Source organism: Talpa occidentalis, unplaced genomic scaffold (genome assembly GCF_014898055.3).
Source record: "Talpa occidentalis isolate TD23 unplaced genomic scaffold, MPIMG_talOcc4v2.1 talOcc4.8, whole genome shotgun sequence".
Classification (NCBI taxonomy): Eukaryota; Metazoa; Chordata; class Mammalia; order Eulipotyphla; family Talpidae; genus Talpa; species Talpa occidentalis.
The window spans coordinates 71,116,721-71,136,706 of NW_023605194.1; the positions used below are offsets into that span (position 1 = coordinate 71,116,721).

A 19,986-nucleotide genomic window follows, 5' to 3' on the forward strand; every position below is an offset into this window, starting at 1 on the left:
GCGACAGGACAGTTTCAAAGCTCTCATGAGGCTTTCCCCACTGGAAAGGTGGAGAGAAAGTTCCAGCACTCACATACGCATTGGGACACCTTACCTTCTCCTTGTCTCATCTTAGAATACTTTCCCATATTACCCTTTGCTGCTCCTTTCTGGGCAGAGGTGGCTTCATTTTTCCCAGCTCTGATGTCTTTTTGCATCCTGCAGTGGTCTGCTGGGCCGACCTGCTGGCTGGTCCCTCCACAGGCCTGCCGGCCAGGGTCCACCAGGGAGGCCCAGAGCACACCCTCGTTCGCGGTCACAGTGGGCCTGCCGCTTGCTGAGACTCCTCTGGCACTCTCGCGCTCCGGACAGGCAGGCTCCAACCCCAGGCTCTGCTGCAGGCAGGGCCTCCCGTGGTGAACCCTGGGACTCAAGTCCTGGCCTGTGGCCAGCACCCGCTGCCTGTCCCCAGCACAGGTGGATGTGCCCTCGCACAGCCCTGGGTGCGGCCTTGGTGAGGCTGAAGAGCTGGATGGACTGGCCGGCTCTGCTCTGTGCTCAGTGCTGGGCCATGGCGCCTGACACTTGGTGCTTCCAGAGGCTTCTGGAGACACAGCATTTCCCAGTGAGGACGCGTCCTGGGCCGCTTCCACCTCGGCACTTCCCTCCTCTGCACGGAGGCCACTCACCACACTGGCCACCTGCCCGGCCACCATGTCACCAAGGGCGCAGCTGGCCTCTCCAACTGCTGAGCTCAGGTCAGCCACGGCGCCGCTAATGGCACCCACCAGGGAGGACACAGAGGGCAGGCTGTGCTGAAAAGTCTTGAAAAATGCCATTTCTGAACTCCGCACCTTTAGAAATGGTGCCTTGGTGGATTTTCTCAAAGCATCAACCACTTCAGAATCTGAATTTAGGGCTGACTTAACCGTCGCTTACCACCAGTTACTCCACACGCGGCTCTGACCTTTCTGTACAGAAGCTGTGTTGGGGGAATGTGTCAGAAATGTCCAGAAAAGAAAATCAAAGCACTTGGGTTAAATGCAAGGCCAGTGTCCCCGCTGTCCCCGCGCCATGGCATCACAGCAGCAACAGGGCAACGTTTTCCCCTCAAACACTACTGGCTTTTTATTCATTCTATACCTGCAAGAGGAAGTGTTAATGGGCTTTCGTTAGGTCTCTGGCTTACTGCAGAGGCTGTGAGCAGGAACACCCCATCTTATGTCCCAACATCACGTCACATTAAGAAAAGTCAAAAGGCGGCTGTGAGCAGTGTGGTGGGCAGGGGGTCCCAGCAGGTGGGAGGGGGCAAAGCAGGTGGCTGCTGGGCTGCCCACCACCGGCTGGGTCTACCCTCCCATTCCACAGGCTCCAGCAGGTGCGATGCTCCTGCTAACTGGTAAAAGGAAACAGCTGAGAAGATCCAGACAGTCCCGCAGCCCTTCCTGTGGCCCTGGGATCCTCAGGTCAAACTACTCTGGTGCCACTGTCAGGGGACACTGACCCTTTGCACATCCATTTGCTCACAGCCCCTGAGGCTGAGCGCAGACATGGATGGGCAATTCCAGCTCTTTCTTTCTTCTAGGATGGTTGTGAGAGGTTCACCAAGAACATAAATCAATGTCACTTTCTCACCAAATTGTTCTTTGCTTTGGGAGATATATAGTTATTTGGTAATTAAAAGTGGCATTTACATGAACATGTGAGAGGCTTTTCATTGATTTTGCAAAGAGAAGTTGACAAGAGACTTTCATGTTCTCAGTGTTCACTGCTGCTAAGTCAACCCCAGCGGCTCTAATTCACGTAACCAAAGCTCTTTGGGGACCTCCTCCTCTTCTGAGAGCATAAAGGGGGTGCTGGACCAAGACCAGCCTGGACACGCTGCTGGACCAGGGGGACGCCAGTGCAAGCAGGACCAGCCTATTGTCCCCTGGCGAGAGCAGGATGGGCGTGAGTAGCGGGCAAGCTCATGGTCAGAGCCAGGTTGGGGCTCCCTGCCGGCCTCTGCTCAAGGGTCGCTGGGGCAGCCCATGGGTGCACTGAGCCGCTGGAGGAAACAACCTGCTCCAGGTGGGCTCCAGAGTGGGCTCTAGAGCGAGAGCGGACAGGCCACGGGAGGTGCCCAGCTGGGGCCACATGGCGATGCGGTCAGTCCTGACAGAGTTCAGGGACAGCGGCCGCCATGCCATTTATCAGCAGTGCTTGGGCACCAGCAGGCGGTCGGCCCTTGTCTACCCATCAGATCTCACCACGTGGTACCAGCAGCCTCCCAACGACGACGTGTTTAAGGACAAAGTGGTAGTGCTGTCAAGCAGTGTGAGTGAAAGAAGGAGCCGGAGCCCATGCGGTACTTACAAAGCTTGTCCTGGGAGCTCTTCCTCGTGCTGAACCCTGAGCCGAGCTCTGGAAACCCGCCGACATTGTCAAAGCAGAACCTCTTGTTGATGTAGAGAAGCAGCAGCAGCAGCAGGACGATGAGCACGCCCACGGCCGACAGGAAGCCCACAGCCTCCGGAGACACTGCGGGGAGACGGGCGTGAGCGCTGGGGCAGCAGCAGGCCCGCTAGAGTAGGTGGTCAGCCTGGCGGGGGTGCAGGCCAACAAGCTACTTGTTCAGTTATTTCGCCAGTGCATGTTCAAATCTTGTCAGGGTTTCCCTGAACGACACCATGACAGCCTTAAAGGACACACATCTACAAAGCGGGCAGTGACCAAAGCTCAGGCCACAGGAGAGGGACTCGGGAGTCAGGAGCTCTTTCCTGGGCGCGGGTGGCGAGAAGGTCCTGTTGCACCGTCCCTGTGAGCCTCCACTGCCCTCTCTGAGCTGCATCAGCCCTGCGCCTTGCCAGCCTCCTGCAGCAGCTCCTCTGCTCCGTCGCCCTCCCTGGACAGCACCGAGTTGGCAGACACCAGGGGCCCCCTTCCCTCGGGCCGGAGCTGCCGCCTCCCTCAGCCACTGCCTGCTCATCCACTCCAGGGGCTGGTGAGGGGGCCCCGCACCACCCTTGCCTTCGCCCTCGAGCCACCCCGACGGGCCGGCAGCATACCAGGCGGGCAGGGCTGCGGCTGCAGGAACACCGGTCCCAAGAGGAGGCGCACAGATTTCCTCCGCACCAGGCCTTCCGTGACGCCATCTTAAGAATCAGTCAGCGTGAGCTCGGTCATCACGGTGGGCACAGAGCTGTCGTGCCACGGAGGGCACAACGGGCACAAGAGTGTGAGGATGCACCATTAGACACGCTGCCCACCGGCTCTGGGCACTGCTCTCCAGCGCACGCCACCCAGGGGGTCGCTCGGGTGAGACGGATGCACCTCCCACTTCCCGGCTGCACCCCTTCCTGCCAGCGCCCTTCAGTCACTTGGGGTCCGGGGCCCTAACCTACATCCCCTCCCTGCCTTACAGATGATGCACGGGTAGTAGCAGGAATGAGCCCCAAGCTTCAGCTGCCCCACCTGCCCCTGCTCTCCCCTCCTCCAGCACCCAAGCACAACTCCCCAAGGCCACAAGGGAGCAGGTCGCTCATCTGCTAGAAGTGAGGTCACCAGGCGGCCCGCGCCTGACTCCATATTATTTGTACAACAGGCCTCTGGGGGCAAGGCTGCATGGTGGGGGCAGCGTGGAGGGGGGCACAGAGGGCATTGCGGGGGAACCAGGGAGGGGCGGGCAGCTCAGCCCATCCTGCCTCTAGAACCAAGAAGTTCAGATGTCAGCTCTGCCCCTCCCACGTTCAGGCTGGGAAACTGCCCAGAAGGAGACTAATATTTTAATAAAGGGACCTAAGACCGGTGACATTAAAACAGCAGTTTGCTTGGGGCTGGAAGGACACCAGACTGAGAACAACTAGCGTCTGGTCGCTGGGGGTGCGGGCGAGCACGGAGCCGGGGATGAAGAGATGGAACACTCAACCTCTGCCTTCTTCAACCTGACGGTGACAGCGGACATGTGTGGGGGGCCCCCAGACTCCATGGGGAGGCCCCGCCCCCAGGCCCAGGTGAAGGAAGTGGGAATCCTGAAGCAAGAACGAGGCCGGGGGGCAACATGCAGCTGGAAAACCCCCGTTTTGGAAGAGGAACTGAGAGAAGACAGAGCTCAACCCCTTGCAAAAGCTGCTCTTTCTAGTCACAACAGTCCGCGTGCAGCCTGCGGGTGTGCGGCTCACATGGCTGGGCGTCTTCACAACTGCCCTGGTACCCCCGCTGTGAACCAGGGGCACTGCTAACTGCGTGGGGGCCCAGCCCCACCTGGCCCCAGAGCCCGATTTGGCCACTGCTCCACCCAACCCCTCTGCCCTGCTCGCTGTTGCCCCAGGAGTAAGAGCGGCCCCCGGCCCCCTCCCTGGACAGAGGCTGGGCCTGGAGCATATATATGGCCGGAGAAGGACCTGGGTGGAGCTGTGGACGCAGGAGTCGGGGAGCAGCACATGGAAGAGTCAGGGAAACACGAGCTCAGCCAAGGGCACACGGGGTTCTGAGAGCCCAAGGGGGCGGGCTGACCATCCACCCTGGACCCTGCCTGCACACCAAGCAGGTGAGAGGGGGAGAGAACCTGTGACAGAGAGGCTGAGGACAGCCCGGGCAGAGGCGACCAGAGACGTGGGCAAGGCCCGACCTGGCAACAGCCACCCCCAGCCCGAGGCCTGTGACAGTGGAACCTGGGGACAGGGAGGGGCGGGGCAGAAGGGAGAGCTGGGGACATACCTGCGAGGGGGCAAAGAACAGCAGACATCCCTGTTCAGGGAAAACTGAGCTGCCCAGTGGACCAGATGGAGAGGAGGGGAAGGAGATGCTAAGGGCACCCTAGGGCTTCTTGCTAGGTGAGCTTTCCGTTGTTGAGCTAGTGACTCAAACCACAAAACAAGAGGGGGTGGACAAGTGGGCCAGGATGGCCAGGCGAGGGACGAGGAGGGTAAGAGGGGGAACGAGGCGGGAGGGAGCTGGCAAAGAGCTCACTGTGGCCACATGTGGAGGCTGCTCACCCAGGTAGCCTCAGTGATGGTCACCACCGGTCACCAGGAGTGCTGGTCAGCACCAGCCAGTAGCTATGGCCACTACTGGTCCCCCAGAGGTGGTGTCAGACACCCAGGGTTAGCAGCGCCGTGTGACTTGTCGGGTTATACCAACAACAAACAGCTCTTTGAGACGCCAGGCCCAGGGCCTTGGGGTTCCTCTCAGGTAATGTCAGAGACAGGACGGAGGCGCCGTCTGTGACCCAGTCCTTGGGCTCCTCTCCCTCCTCGGAGGGCAGCTGCTGGACGCTGCTTTTCTTCTTTCTTCGGAGGCTGGAACCATCTTCTTTTCTTCAGGGGCCGGCATTGTCTCTCCTCCTCCTCCGCGGGCTGGCATCGCCCTTCCTCTGTGTGCTGCTGCGTTGGTCTCTCCTTTCCCTCAGCTCCTGCCAACGCTGGCTTATATCCTCTCTCAGGGTGCTCCGCCCACATGTCTGATTGGACCATTTTTCAGTCCTGTGGCTGACTGGACCATTTACACGTCAGCCTGTAGCACCTGATTGGTCCATTCCACAACCCAGGAAGTGCACTTTACATAAAAGATCTCTGAGGAGCAAGTGCCACAGCTGACTTGTGATGAGAGGTTGGGTTCTGGTAACAAAGGTCTGATTGGACCACTGAGCACCAATCACTTCATAGCTTGCACCTGATTGGTCCATTCCATGATCCAGGAAGTACACTTACATAAAATTTCTCTGAGAAGCAACTGCCACAGCTGACTTTTGGTGATGCCACAGGGTGAAAGAACACCACTGCTCCTGCCAGCTCCCATGGCTGAGACGGCTGGGTTCCGGTAACAGTCTCACATGAGGTGACTTTCCTTTGCCCTAGGGTGGAGCACACCCAAAATCTATTCACTCTAAGTCTGCTTCCACGGCCAGTCTGGATAAGCGCTCCTGCGGCTTCTAACTTACCTATTCATAAAGCCACTCTGTCAAACATTCGAGATCACCCACTGCAGGCAAGTAAATGCCAAATAAACAGGCATGAGACCCCTTCAGAGGAACCTTCTGACTCAACAGCATGCAGCACATTACAGGGGAGTTCTGTGCACATTTGAAGACTTTAATTTGCTGACTGACATTTGAGTTAGCCATAACACAAAGTGCTCTAATGCACTGTTTTCCCATAAACCACATTTATAAAAATTTAGTGTGGTGGGTAATAAAACTGAAGTCAGCTAGTAACAAGAGCAACAGCACCCAAGACTGAGGGCAGTCTCCTTATTTGCGGGGGGCATGTTAAGTGCCTTATGAGCTTCATCTAATGGACCCTCAACAGGCCTGACTTCACAGCTATGGGTATTGAGACTGAGGAGGAGGAAGTCAAATTTTCAAGATCTAAAACAATTATTGGGGGGTAGAATCTCTGTTTCAAGGCAGGCACGCTGACTTTTGCTCCTCCCAATGTTAAAACCCAGCCCGAAGGCACCCTGTGGGGCTCTGGGTCACCTCCTCCATGCTTGAGACAGGGGAGAGCATGACTCATTGGCCTTAGAATGGTGGCTGAGCCCCATGCTGGGCACCTCACTCTCTCGGGACAGGCCGTGTGTGGTAGGGCTCAGAGCCTGGCTGGAGGCCATGACCGCAGCACCACGGCCCAGACACCAGCTTTCTAAGTAGCAGGGAGCCACAAGGCCCAGCGGGGATTGGGGGGTTGTATGTCAGGTGAAGGCACTGGAGGCTCAGGTGTCAGAGACACTAAAGCAGTGACTGACTTCAGGCTCCCCAAAGTACAAACATAAACAAGAGACCTGGAAGCCTCATCTCTTGTACACAAGAGACATTTCAGAATGTTCTGAAATTAATTTTAAAACTATGCTGAGGCACCAAGATGCGTAGTAAGTCATCATATGCCATGTTTGAAAAGTTAATAAACTGAATAACAGATTTAAAACTCTGTATCCCATTGAACAGCATGCTGGCTATTCCTTAGTAAAGCCTAACAGAGATAGGCCCAGGCCTCTGCAGGCTAAATGACCCCCATGTGAAGTGTCTGCAGCCCACCCAGCCGAGCAGGGGTCATGAGCACCGCCTGGCACCAGGACACACAGCAAGTGTAGGTCCTTCTGTGCGCACTGAGCAGGACTCCTGGGCCTCACTGCAGACTTAGGAATAAACACGTTACCTGTGCATAGAAGATATATTTTATGAAAGATAAGTTTGTTTTCTAAACAACACTTCTGTCCAGATTCATGCTTCAGTAACAGTAAAATGGTGGTGAGACCCATTTTAATTTCTACAGATAAATGAATCATGGGAAAATGATAATCATAATCTTATAAAGTGAAAGCAAGAACAAGTCCGTTTTGATTCTGAAAGCATTAAAGTAGTCATTTAAATTCTACTCCCCATTCCACTATAAAAGAACATTTTCTATGGAAAGCTGGGGTGTACATAAGAATTAGGGGGATGCAGATTTATTAAGCCAACATACTTTCCAGTATTAACTTACCTGTACGATACTCTTCCCTAAATAAATGCATTTGTATTAAATTCATTATAGTTCCTAGAATAAATAAACTTTACAAGGCTATTTTAGCCATTATACTTTAAAAACAAAAATAAACAAAATTATCCAGGCCTCCCATAACTCTTTTTAAAGAAAATAAACAAAAAGTGACTTACAATTTGCACCTGAGGGCTGTACAGCTGGTCTGTCCTGTGGCAGGAAACCTACATCCTCTAATGATCATTGGGAGCCTTAATAATTCATATCATGGGTGCCACTTTACCTCCTGGACAACAGGAGAGCTACATAGGAGGTCAACATGCATTGTAAAAGAAACACTTGCCTTCTACTTAGTCAGCCCTAAATATTTTATTCTGATGTCTCAATCAGAAAAAAAATCCCACAATATGTCTTGCTCTAGTTTGGACATAAAATATAGAGAATTGATCAGTGATTCTAAGAAGCAACATAGGAAGCTAAGAGATTAATTACATCTCCTTTTATAACATTTCAGTAAATTCCACAAAGAAAACTGCCCTGGAAATTTTTTAACTATGCTCTAAATGGTGCAAAACTGAAAAGAAGACATGTAAATCCAAAAAAGGAATATGACGACCCATGACTATTAATTTTAGATTTTATTAAAACAACCAGTTAAAAAAAATTACTGAAAAGTGATGTAATTCTCTGCAGAGTAACTTAAAGGGTCAAGAAAAGGGACACCAGAACCCATGATGGGGGCACCGGCCAGGACCTTAGATAGAAGAGGTACCTGGTGGAGGGAAGAAATGAGCCCCTGCTCTGGCACCCTGTCAGACCAGCCACAGACCAATCTCTATGCAGTACGTGGAATAAACCAAAACTTCATTCAAACAGCCCAACAGTGAAAACCCCCAAATCCATCCTGGAAAACATTGAAAAGAAAAGCCAAACAGTGATTTTATGAAAACCACATACATTATATATTTTAGCCTTATGACTTAGACTCGCTAATAATACACTTATAATAAAATATTTAAGCCAGATACTTTACGTAAAAGCTGTCAAACATGTCAAACTCTGAGATTTTTCTTCAAGGAGACTCTTGATTTAAGCTTCAAAATTATAATGCCAAGGAAGTTTAGACTACGATAACTTATTTTCCTTCAAATCTCCCCATAACAGTCATTCTTTAAAAAAAAAGTTTTACTGTGAAATGGCTTTATTGTCACAATTATTTATAAGTTACAGGTAGTTAGAAGTTGTTTTATTTTTTTTTTTTAATAATAAATTTTATTTTTATATTCCCCATACAATTGCAGCCCCCCCATTCTGACCCCAATCCCTCCCCTCCCACCCCCCAAAAAGTGTCTCTGGTTCATAGTTTTTTGTTGATTTTGATTTTCACTTTCTTATAGTTATTCATTTTCCTGGTCCCTTTTGATTGCATTATCCTGTACTCGGTAGGGCTGGTTTGCAATACCATGTATGATTTAGGGGTATAGGTTCACTCCACCACCACCACCTGGCCCCCGTAGTCTTCACCACCGTTCACGGGTCCCCTCTACCCAAGGGACCCCCATCCCCACTTTCCCCCACCGGCAGCCTGAGTCCTGCAGATTTCCTGCATGTGTTCTTGTTTGGTGTGTCAGCTCCTTCATTCCGAGTCTTTATGCTGCACGTGAGTGGAACTGTCAGGGGTGGCGTCCTCCCGACTCCTCTACTCTCATCCTCCTTCAGTCCCACCTGCGCTGCTGCTGACGGCAGGCCTCATCTTCTTTTCAACAGCTGAGTGGTTGTCCGCGTGTCTGCGTGTCTTCCTTCCCCACTCCTCAGTTGCCGGATGCTCGGCTGCTGTGACCAGGCTGCCCCTTCGAATCAGTGAGTCTGTGTTCTCCGGGGAGATGGCACAACCACACTCCTGAGCAGCAGGTTGCGGCCAATCCCTCAAAAATGTCTCTGCCCATTCTATGCCCATGAGTTCCTCCAAGACCATCTGGATGACTAGGGAAGGGCCCATCTTCCTCTCCTTGTCTTTTCCAATCACCATTTTGCTTCCATTTCAGCAGGACCATGACCGCCACACAGAGCTGCTTTGAATGAGATGGGACAGAAGCAGGCAGGGCTCCTGGGGGCCACCCCATCATCTGGCTCAGACACGTGTATTGGGGCTTCAATTCTAAGCTGTTAAATTCTGATAAATATAAACCATTCCTTTCAAATCCTTTAGGGAGACAATCATTCCTCCTATATTTTAATATTATCTCAAGTGGTTTGAGTCTTCTAATATATTTTGATGTGACATCAATTTTCCAGCTTTCATTGACAACTGGAAGCTCTGTATGCATGAAGGTACGTTTGTGACCTAATACACACACACATCCCAAAGTCACAACAGTCCACCACCTCGCTTCTTTATTTTTGTTTTTTTTTTTTAAAGATTTATTTATTTATGCATACAAATTGGGGTGCAGGCCAGAGGTGCAGGGGGTGAGAGGAGTCACCAGAGACACAGTGGGGAGCAGAATAGGCAGATCCACTGAAACACACTGCTGAGGGGAGCAGCGGGGAGACAGGAGAGCTCTGCTGTGCCATGTGGATCACCTCCCTGGCCGGGAATCGAACTCAGGCCGCAGTGGCTGGGGATAGCTTCATAGTGCTTTGTCTTAACCCCTTGCGCAGGGAGGCTCCTTGCTTCTTCATTTTTGGAGCAAAACACGTAAGACCCATTCTCTGAGCAAGTGACAAGTGTGTGTAAGGACTGTAGCTTTCATCACATGCCAATACACAAGCACCCCAGGACAGACTCACATTGTGTAGCCGGAACCCAGTACCCCCACCAGCATCTCCTGCGGCCCTGTCTGCTCTGAGCCCGATTATATGAAAGTACACAGAGGCGACGCCAAGCAGGATGTATCTTCCGGGGTCTGGCTCACTTCGCTCCACACCCCAAGGGCCATCCAGATTGTTGCCGAGGGCAGGTTTCTATCTGGGTGAAGTCTGAGACTTGCACGGCCCACACACAGACATGGCACCACCACTCACTGCCGCAGACAGACCATTTCAACGTCACCTCAATGACGGTCAATAATGCCATGAATGGGCACGCGGACATGGCCTCGGGCCCTGACTGCTTTCCCTTGGGCTCGTGGGTCACAGGGCAGCTCTACGTCTGTATGTTTGCATGAACCTTCGTACTGGTCTCCCCACTGGTCACACCGGCTTCCGCTCCCGCTACCAGTGCACAGGGCAGCCTCTCCTGCTGCGTTCCTGTCCTCTCTTGTCTGACGAAAGCTATCCTGGCACACCTCGCGGGGTGAAGTGGCATCTCCTCGTGGTTGTCGCCTGAGTTTTCCTGACACCAAGTAACGCCGACACCTTTCCACTGCCCGCTGGCGACGTGTGTCCTCTTCCCAACCCAGCTGCAGCAGAGTCACCGAGCCCCGCTGGACAACCCGGACAGTCCAGTGGAAAGCAGCAGCAGCCTTGGTGGTCATGAAAGCAAACCTTAAGCCATTAAAGCAGCAACGCAGGGGCCTCCCTGGCGAAACGGGGTTAAGTCTCAGTGCTATCAAGCTATCTCCAGCCACTGTGGCCTGAGTTCAATCCCCAGCCAGGGAGCTACCCACATGGCGCAGCAGACCTCTCCTGTCTCCCCACTGCTCCCCTCAGCAGTGGATTTCAGTGGATCCTCCTGTTCTGTTTCCCACTCTGTCTCTGGGGTATTTCTCACGCTCATACCTCTGGCCTGCACCCCAGCTCTTGTATGCATAAATAAATCTTTAAAAAAAAAAATTAGCAACTCATTTCTATTTAAAATGTTTTCTAGACCAGGGACCAGTGTTGCAAGTCACAAACCCCTGGGAGCAGACAGCAGTAAGGGTAAGCTGGTGCCACACTACAGGGCCAGCAGGGGTGGGGTGGGGAACACAGGAGCCCAGCAGCAGGAGTCCGGCAGGCCAGGGAGCAACCCAAGGCTGGCCATTCTCAGAGCCTAACTTTGAGGCCTCACATATAAAAATTAGGAAATCCATAAGCACATGTGAGGTTCTGTATTAATTTTTAAAATACCTTTTCTCTGTTTCCACTTGCTCCATAAATGTTTCTCTTTGAAGACAAAGAGACCTTCTAGTCCTGGGCCCCACACCCCAGAGGCCTAAAGTTGGGGGGGGGGTCCTTCCTTTAACAGGAACACTGGTATAAGAGCGAGTAAAATGTCAAACGTGTTTTCATAAGAACAATCAAGGCAGATACATGAGAAAATATAAGCCAAGTTACCAAAACACCAGCTCTTAATTATCTAGAAACACAGGACACCAAGGAGCCCCAAGTCCGGGATACGCCGAAGATGTCACTCACACCGCCCCACAAAGATAGCCCTGCAAACAAGGCACTCATGTGATGTCTCGTTTTCGTGAACGAACCTCACAGTTCTTCTCTACAGTGAAATTTCAGCCAAATCATCCAATGGTGGGATGGGACCTGGGTTCTGGATGGTTCCAGAAGAAGAGCTGAAAGCCAGCATGTCAGGACAGGCTGAGCGGGCCCAGGGCTCTCCCTCAAGCACATGCCCGTTGACCCAGCCTGGCCCTTCTGCTGTACCAACCCCACTGGTTGTCGCACCTGCCTCGCTGGTCAGTGCCTAAGAGGCTACTTGCGGCGTCACCACCTCCCAAAGGAGATGGTTCTCTTTTTCTGGCTTAAAACTGTCAGAAAACAGCATAGCGTGTATGTGACTGAGCATTCCAATGATAGACACAGAACAGATGGATCGATGACAGATTGGGTGAGGGGTGGATGACAGGTAAGTAGGTAGATAAAGTGACAATACACAGGAGGATGGAAGCGCGCGTCTAAAACTCAATGACTCGGGCCTCCCCAGTGGTGCAGCGGTTGGGCGCTGGGTTGCGAAGCTGCCTGCAGCCTCTGCAGCGCTGGTTCGATCCCCGGCTGCTCCCCGGTCACGGAAGGAAGGTTCCACATGGCGCGCAGACCTCTCCTGCCGCCCGCGGCTCCCCTCAGCAGTGTACTTCGGTCCTTCTGCCTGCTCTGCTCCCCGCTCTGGCTCTGGTGAATTCTCTCACCCTCCTGTGCTTCTGACTGTACCCAGTGCTTGTATAAATAAATAAATCTTTAAAAAAATAAAATAAAATAAAAAATAAAACTCAATGACTCAAATCAGCTGACTCTGTAAAATGCGTTACTTAATCCCTTCAGCCACTGACCTGGACAAAGAGACAGAGAAAAAGCTCATTAATTTTGCACAAGTCCCCAGGAACACTAGGGGCATGGCTGCTAATTCATTGAAAAAACGATACAGGACAGACCTCAATGTATTAGAGAATAACACATCAGAGCAAATTGGGGGTAACCCTCCACCAGGGACCAACCCTGATAAAGGTTAGTGAAAGTGCTGGCAGGGAAAGGAGCTGGGAAAAAATGTCAAGTCATGGAAGCTCACAAGTCAGCAGAGTGCAATAGTACAAGGTTCTCATGGAGCAAACGAAGCCTCAGTCATGCTACTAGCATCTCACTAACAACACAGACCTAAGTTAGAGCAGCCAGAGAAGCAGACGCACCCGCATCCCCGAAACACAGCAGGCCCGTCACTGACCCCGGGAGACTGGCAGCAGGTGTCCCTTGAAGGTTCAGGGACCCACGGACCAGTAAGAATACTAAGGCCAGCAGAGAGATGGCCTGCGGCGATGTCGCAAACTTGGTTACAGAAACATCGGTGAGGATGAGAACAGAAGCAGGTTATCGGGAAAGGTTCAGAGACCATCAGAGTGAAAGGGCCGCAAGGAGCAACTTGCTGGAGGTGAGAAGACCCCGTTGGAAGCGAGCCCAGTGGCTGGTGTCACAGTGGTGAAGATATTCAGAAACAACTGTTCCTAAGGGAACATTGAGAACTTTCAAAGTAGGAAAATGAATTGTATAATTGTATAAAAATTGTATAAAAATGCTAACACAGATCCAATAATTTACAAAAATCAAAAGAAAAGGATGGACTTGCGCTTGATCTTAGCCAAAAGGATGAGAAGCAATAAAAAGGATGGATTTGAAGAATATTTCACATAAAGAATATTTCAAAAAGCAGGGACGTCCCTGGTGGAACAGGGGTTAAAGACACAGCACTATCAAGCTATCGCCAGCAACTGCAGCACAAGTTCGATCCCTGGCCAGGGAGCTGAACCACATGGCGCAGCAGACCTCTCCTGTCTCCCCGTTGCTCCACTTAGCAGTATATTTCAGTAGATCCGCCTGTTCTGCTCCCCACTCTGTCTCTGACGAGTCCTCTGGTGGTGCACCTCTGGCCTGCACCCCAGTTCTTGTATGCATAAATGCATGGGAAAAAGAATAAATCAAAAAGCAGAAGAAAACAAAAAGCCTTTGTCATAAGAAAGTGGAGCAACTGGAGATCTTGTGGGCAAACTGGTAAGAGTCCGGTGATCGGAAAAGATTAAAAAACTGTGGGATATTCACGCTATGGAATATTACGCAGCCATGAAATTAATGAACTGGTTACATGCAACAGAGGAATCTTTAAAACATGAGGCTGGGAAAAAGCAGAAGGAGCTTCCTTCTGCTTCGACAAGATTCCATATGAAGTCCAGGCCAGGCAACATGAACAAGGCCTTCCAGGGTTGCTCTTAGAGATAAGAGCAGGGAGACAAAAAAAAAGGAAGTGGTTTCAAAATAGCGGGCAGGGGCGGGCAGCACTGGGATGGACACCCACGGACTGAGGGGCAGAGCCAGGCCTCTTCACCTGGCGGGGAGCACACAGGTTTGCTGTTAGATGCCATTTTTTTTATGTCTGTTATGTTTCAAATAAAAAAAAAAAAAACAAGCAGTGGAGAGTCACAGGAGCCTGGTCTGGGATGACCACACTGCCCCGCCTCCATCCTGGTTCCTCCCCTCCTGGGGCCGAGAAGGAGCCCTTCAGGATGCAGCCAGTGGCCACCACACTTCTCACCTTCCTGATCTATTTGCATTTCTGTCTTCGGAAATACCAATGATTTATTCATTTTGTAGATTGCCTCTCTCCCCCTACTTGAACATAACCACCTCAGAAGGCAAGAAGCCAGCTGGCCTCAGTCTGTGGCAACAAATGCCGATTTTCACGGGATGTGACATGGATCATTATGTAGTATTATTGCATTGGTGGTTGATCTTAGTATTTATAAACATACATGTAAAAAATAATATTAAAAGCCACATCTAGAAATATATGGAGAAACATGTCCAGACAAAGTTAGATTTGCCCCCCAAATGCTGTAACACTAGAAATTCAGTTGCTATCATTCATCACACTAACAAATTAGAGGAGAAAAGACAGGAGCACCTCAACCCAGGTTAAAAAAATTGTATAACTTTAGGAAAATGACCAAGTCTCTCAAACTGACGTCAAGTGCTAATACTTTTGTCTCCGTGTCTGGTCACACATAAGCTAGACAGATGTGAGCTTAAATCACACTTTCCGTGGTACATGAAATGCTCACCATACAAATGTTGACAAACAATGATGCGTGCCTGAGACCTATAGATTAAAAGCCACTGTTATGTCAATAAAAATTAAAAATAGGGCTTCCTTGGTGGTGCAGGGGTTAAAGACAGGGTTATCAAGCTACTGCTAGCCACTGCAGCACAAGTTTGATCCCCGGCTGGCCAGGGAGCAACCCACATGGCACAGCAGACCTCTCCTGACTCCTCAATGCCCCCTCAGCAGTGTATTTCAATGGATCCACCTGTTCTGCTCCCCACTCTGTCTCTGATGAGTCCATCTCTGACCTACACCCCAGCTCTTGTATGCATAAATAATCAAATCTTAAAAAAATTTAAAAAAATAAAAACTTCTCTAACTAAATGCTTCAGATCTGCGATGAGAAATCGGACACAGGTATGCTGAGTTTAATACTGTCAGTGGCAGCGAAGAGCCGCTGGGCCTTAGTGATGGAACCAGCAGAAACTGCTCCAGACAGCAGGAACAGGTGCGCTGAGCAGGTGTTTACTAAGCAGATTCTCCCTGCGGCCATCAGAGGGCACTGCGGTCCTGCCAGCGGCCCCTGAGTAACCTGGTGCTGTGCAGCAGCTAAGAAAGGAGATGGTTGCTCCCTTGCCACGAGGTGACAGGCGGGATGAACCCATGAGCTTCAGTGTGCTGAGCCAGTTCCTGAAAAATTAAGGGGCGAGGGCCAGAGACTGTCTCCTGCAAGCTATGTCTACGATAAAGCTAACTCCGCCCTTGATAGGTTTTCTTTGCTCCCTAACACCTCCTCCTTCATCCACCCCCAGTGTCGGGTCCCTGGTGACACTTGATCACCCCTGCACTTTCAGTCATGAGAGAGAAGCAGCGGTAAGAACCCCCTCCCACCCCAACGCTGAATATGGGGGGTCACGGCACCACACCGGCCAGCAGGGCAAGTGGCCCCCAGGGAGAAAAGTGGCAAACAAGTCTCATGTCCGGGCTCAGTGCTTATAGGCATCAAGGCTGCAACAAGAAAGGGAAGGCGGCCCAGCCAGGCGCCCCCAGTTAAGGACAGGAACTGCCAGGGCAGGAGGCCAAGGCTCCCCTGGCTGCACTGGAGAAGAGCCCAGGGGGGCCCCCGACCCACACCCGGCCCCCAGTCCCCACCGAGCCTGCATTCCCCATTGAGCCCCTGAGTCCCCACCAGGCTCCCCAATCCCCGCCGAGCCCCTGGTCCCCATTGAGCCCCTGGGTCCCCACCGAGCCCTGATCCCCACCCAGCCCCTAACCCGCACTGAGCCCCCAGATCCCCACCAAGCCCCCCAAAACCCCCGAGCCCCACCGAGCCCCAGATCCCCACTGAGCCCCTGAGTCCCACGGAGTCCCCCAGGCCCCACCAGGTCCCCAGAGCTCCACTGAGCTCCCCAGCAGATCAAGTTCACAGCAGAGCAGTGCAGGGCACATTTGTGTGGGGACAGAACAGATGCCAGCAGAGAATCCCCAGAAAGAGAGAGACGTGAGATCGAGTCCTGCGTGGGGCAAGAAAGGAGCTCCCTGCCCGTGATCAGGCCGCGGTGGGAGGAGAGACACGTGCGAACCTCATGCTGACAAGGGGCTAATGTCAAACATGTGTCAGGAATTCTGTGGCGCAATAATAAAAACGGAGCAATCCAACTTAGAAGTGGCCCGAGGACATCAAGGGGCATCTCTCCAGAGGAGACCCCACAGGAGCCAGCAGCCACGAGGAGGCACACAGCGCCGGGAAACTCAGAGCAGAACCCCAGGGAGACCCCCGCCCTGTGGGGCGCCTGCCACCGGAGGAGGCGCTGGGTGATGGAGGGACAAGGGGGCACTGCTAGGGTGTGGTCAGGGGCAGCCCCAGGAGAACAGGATGGAGATGCCTTGAAGACCCAGAAGGCCCCTCGGACCCAGCAACCCCACTCCGGGGTGTGGGGGGCTTGGAAGAGATCAGAAACACCACTGAGCAGCGCGAGCTGTGCCCCTGCGCACACTGCTGTGTTGTTCCCACAGAAACGTGGGGCCTCCAGCACATCCACAGGCAGACGGAGGGACAAGAAAGCGTGTAGTTTATGAAAGCAGAGTGGACGCTGTGAGAGCAAATAGTACCTGAATGTTTCAGAAAAGAAACGTTTCACACGTGCACACTCAGTTGGGTGAGATGACGTTATACACGTTATACACACATTACACACACACATTCGGGTGAGATAACATTACACACATTACACACACAGTCGTATGAGATGACGTTACACACACGTGTTACATACACATCACACACACGCAGTTGGGTGAGATGACGTTGCAGGCAGTGCCACGCAGCCTGGGGGTACAGTAAGCCAGGACACTCTGTGACAGTCACACTGGACAGAAATGCCTGACCAAGTATTTCCCAGGATGTCGCCCCACCACTGAGTGACACATGGAGGTCTATGTGCAATGGAATATTCTCGGCTCTGTGTTCTCCGGCAGGTGCTGACTCTCTTGCCTGAGACCCTCACAGGACACCCCCTCCCCTGCACTACCCCTCTCCCAAAGACTAAGGGCCAGCCTGTCTCACTTAATGCAGATGTTGGGGGCAGCAGCCTCAGTTTGGAGCAGAAACCTCAAGCCGCGGGCCAAGCCAGGAGCGTCCTCCCGCGGACGCACAGACACAGCTCATTAAGAAATTCAAGGAGGCTGAGAATGAATCAAAGAATATATCATTGGTGACTTCCACCTCCTATTAAATTGTAAAGGGAAGTGTCGTTCTAATTATAGCAGCAGAGCCTGTTCTCTGCTGCCATTGCTGCTCTATAAATGCACAGCCCATTGAAAGCTCCTGAGCTGGCAGAAAGGTTCAAGCATATCCCAACAAAGAGCCGCACAAATCCAAGCCCCCAGGTCAAGGTTATCTCTCGCTGGCCGGCGCAGGCATCACTGGACACAGCGGAGGAGGGACAGCTGGAAGGCTGGGGCATGGGAGTGTCGAAAACTGTGTTGCGATTCAGTAATTTTACAAGATAAATTCAGGCAACCTATATGCTGAGAAAAACAGAACAAATTTATTATATACTGTTCAGTACAGGAAGGAAATAAAGTAAAGGACTAAAACAGAAAGCCAGCTTTGACACAGTGTTTGTATTTCACATTTGTAGTACTGCACTGACCACGGAAGAGGGGTGACCGCTCACAGCTGGTGCTGGCCGACACAAGGGAGGTGGGGGAGGCAGGAGAGGACACGTGCTTTGATGATTATGAAGCACCCCAAAGGCTCATGTCACTGTTGCAGGCAGGGCGAGGGGCACCCCCAAGCCTGGCTGCTCTAAACGGTTCTGTCATCTGCTGCACAAGACAAACCACATGAGACCTTCAGTGAAAAGGGACTTTAACACAGTCAGCATGTACTAGAGAGACGAGAAAGAATAAAGTTTCCAAATCAAGCACCGGAAGTCACCCGTCCCCTCGTGGGTAAACACCCAGCCCAACGGGGTGGCCCGAGCAGGGCCCCTGAGGCCCAAGAGCCTGTCACAGTCAAAGGACCCTCTGGTGGGGCCCACAGGGACGAGGCAGAGGGGGCCAGGTGAGTCTGGAAGAAAAAGAGCAAAATGAAAATCAAGGCTGCCATTGTCACCTCCCCGCAGGTCTCTCACCATGTCTGTCTCTTCCAAGTGTCCCTTCCCTGTCCCCAAGTCACTGGGGCAAGTCCAGGGCCGAGCAGCCAGCAAGGCTTCTCACATGTCTGTGCTCCACAAGCCTCCCCCTGGCTTCCTCCTGCTCTCCGTCCTCCCGTCTCCCCCTCTCTCCAGCTTCTGCTCTTTCCTGCTCAGCTCCAGCCTCTCTTGGGTGGGGCAGGGAGCCTGGAACCTCTTCTCCTGGGGACCCCCCATCACACTCCCAGCTCACCAGTCACCCTCCACGTCCAAAATCACGCAGTCCGACCCACACACCGAGTGACAGAAAGGCCTGGGAAGGCCTCGGGGCTCCCACACACAGAAGCAGCCAGGCCTGTCCCTCTGATAACAGTGACTGAGTGTCCACACCCACCTACTGGCCACCAAGGCCAGTCTATCGTCGTCTTTCTGAGTCTCGTAAGATGGGTACAAAGAGACGAGTTGTCACCACTCTACCTGCGAGGGAACGGAGGAGACTCCAGCGAGGTGGTAACCCTGCCCCCCACCACAGGACCCGAGGAGGCGAACTGGGGCGTCTGTGTGACGTCCCTGCATCTAGATGCCAGGGAGAAGAGCACTGACGTCTCCTGTATGCTGGTCAGCACATCTACAGAAGATTCAAGTGTCAAGTCTGGTCACCAACCAAAAATGCCGGCCTGATTCCACCCCCCCGAGTTAGAATATAGCCCCCAGACCTGGGAAATTACTGTGCACATGTTCATACTGACCTGACCTTCTCCCAGAGGGTGGCTGATGCCTGAAAGGGGAGGAGGCGAGTGTGTCCACCCCAGAGAGGGAGAGTCTGGGGCACATTCACCCTCAAAGCAACAGGAGAGAGGATGCCAGCACAGAGACCCCCCACAGCCTGGGGTGGGTGAGCTCCACTCAGTCTCCTCCGCACGGCCCGGCCAGCAGGCACAGGTTTTTCCACTCAGCAGGTAATGACTGTCCCCCTCCCCACAAGAGACTCAAAGGGAAACAAGTCTAAGTCGTGACTTGGGGCCCTGTCAGGAGAGCAACTGTGCACAGGAGGACTGTCCCCAGAGCCCCAGGGTCCAGGGCGACAGGTGGCTCTGATGCAAGGGAAGACAGACTGGAAAGTCACCTCTGACTGTTTCTCGAGCATGAGCAGATACTTGTATATTAGTGCCTAAAATAAATGATTTTCTTTTAGCCAAGGAATAGCATCTAAATGTTTCCTCGTGGACTCAAGGTCATTTTCATTCTGAAAGCAAAAAAAAATAAACCCACACCATGATGGTTAACCACTGTGTGAACTTTTTCTGCACAAACTGTCATTCAGACTGGGCGTCCCATACTGACTTGTGTATACTAACTCGGCGGTGTCCTAGAGACAGATTTAGCAGGCAGAAAATGTGGGGGCCACAGAGAACCCCAGGGCCAAACCCAGAGGCTGCCTTCCTGGTAACAT

General features: G+C 52.4%; 1 protein-coding gene across 1 annotated transcript in view; it reads right to left on the minus strand.

The window, feature by feature from the left end:
- The window catches only part of SYT14 (synaptotagmin 14), a 190,894-nt gene that overhangs the window by 149,679 nt on the left and 21,229 nt on the right, over positions 1-19,986 (minus strand). Inside the window, exon 3 of the mRNA XM_054689957.1 lies at positions 2,335-2,499. Within this exon, the coding sequence (XP_054545932.1) occupies positions 2,335-2,499 (165 nt within the window). The remainder of the gene's footprint in view (positions 1-2,334; positions 2,500-19,986) is intronic.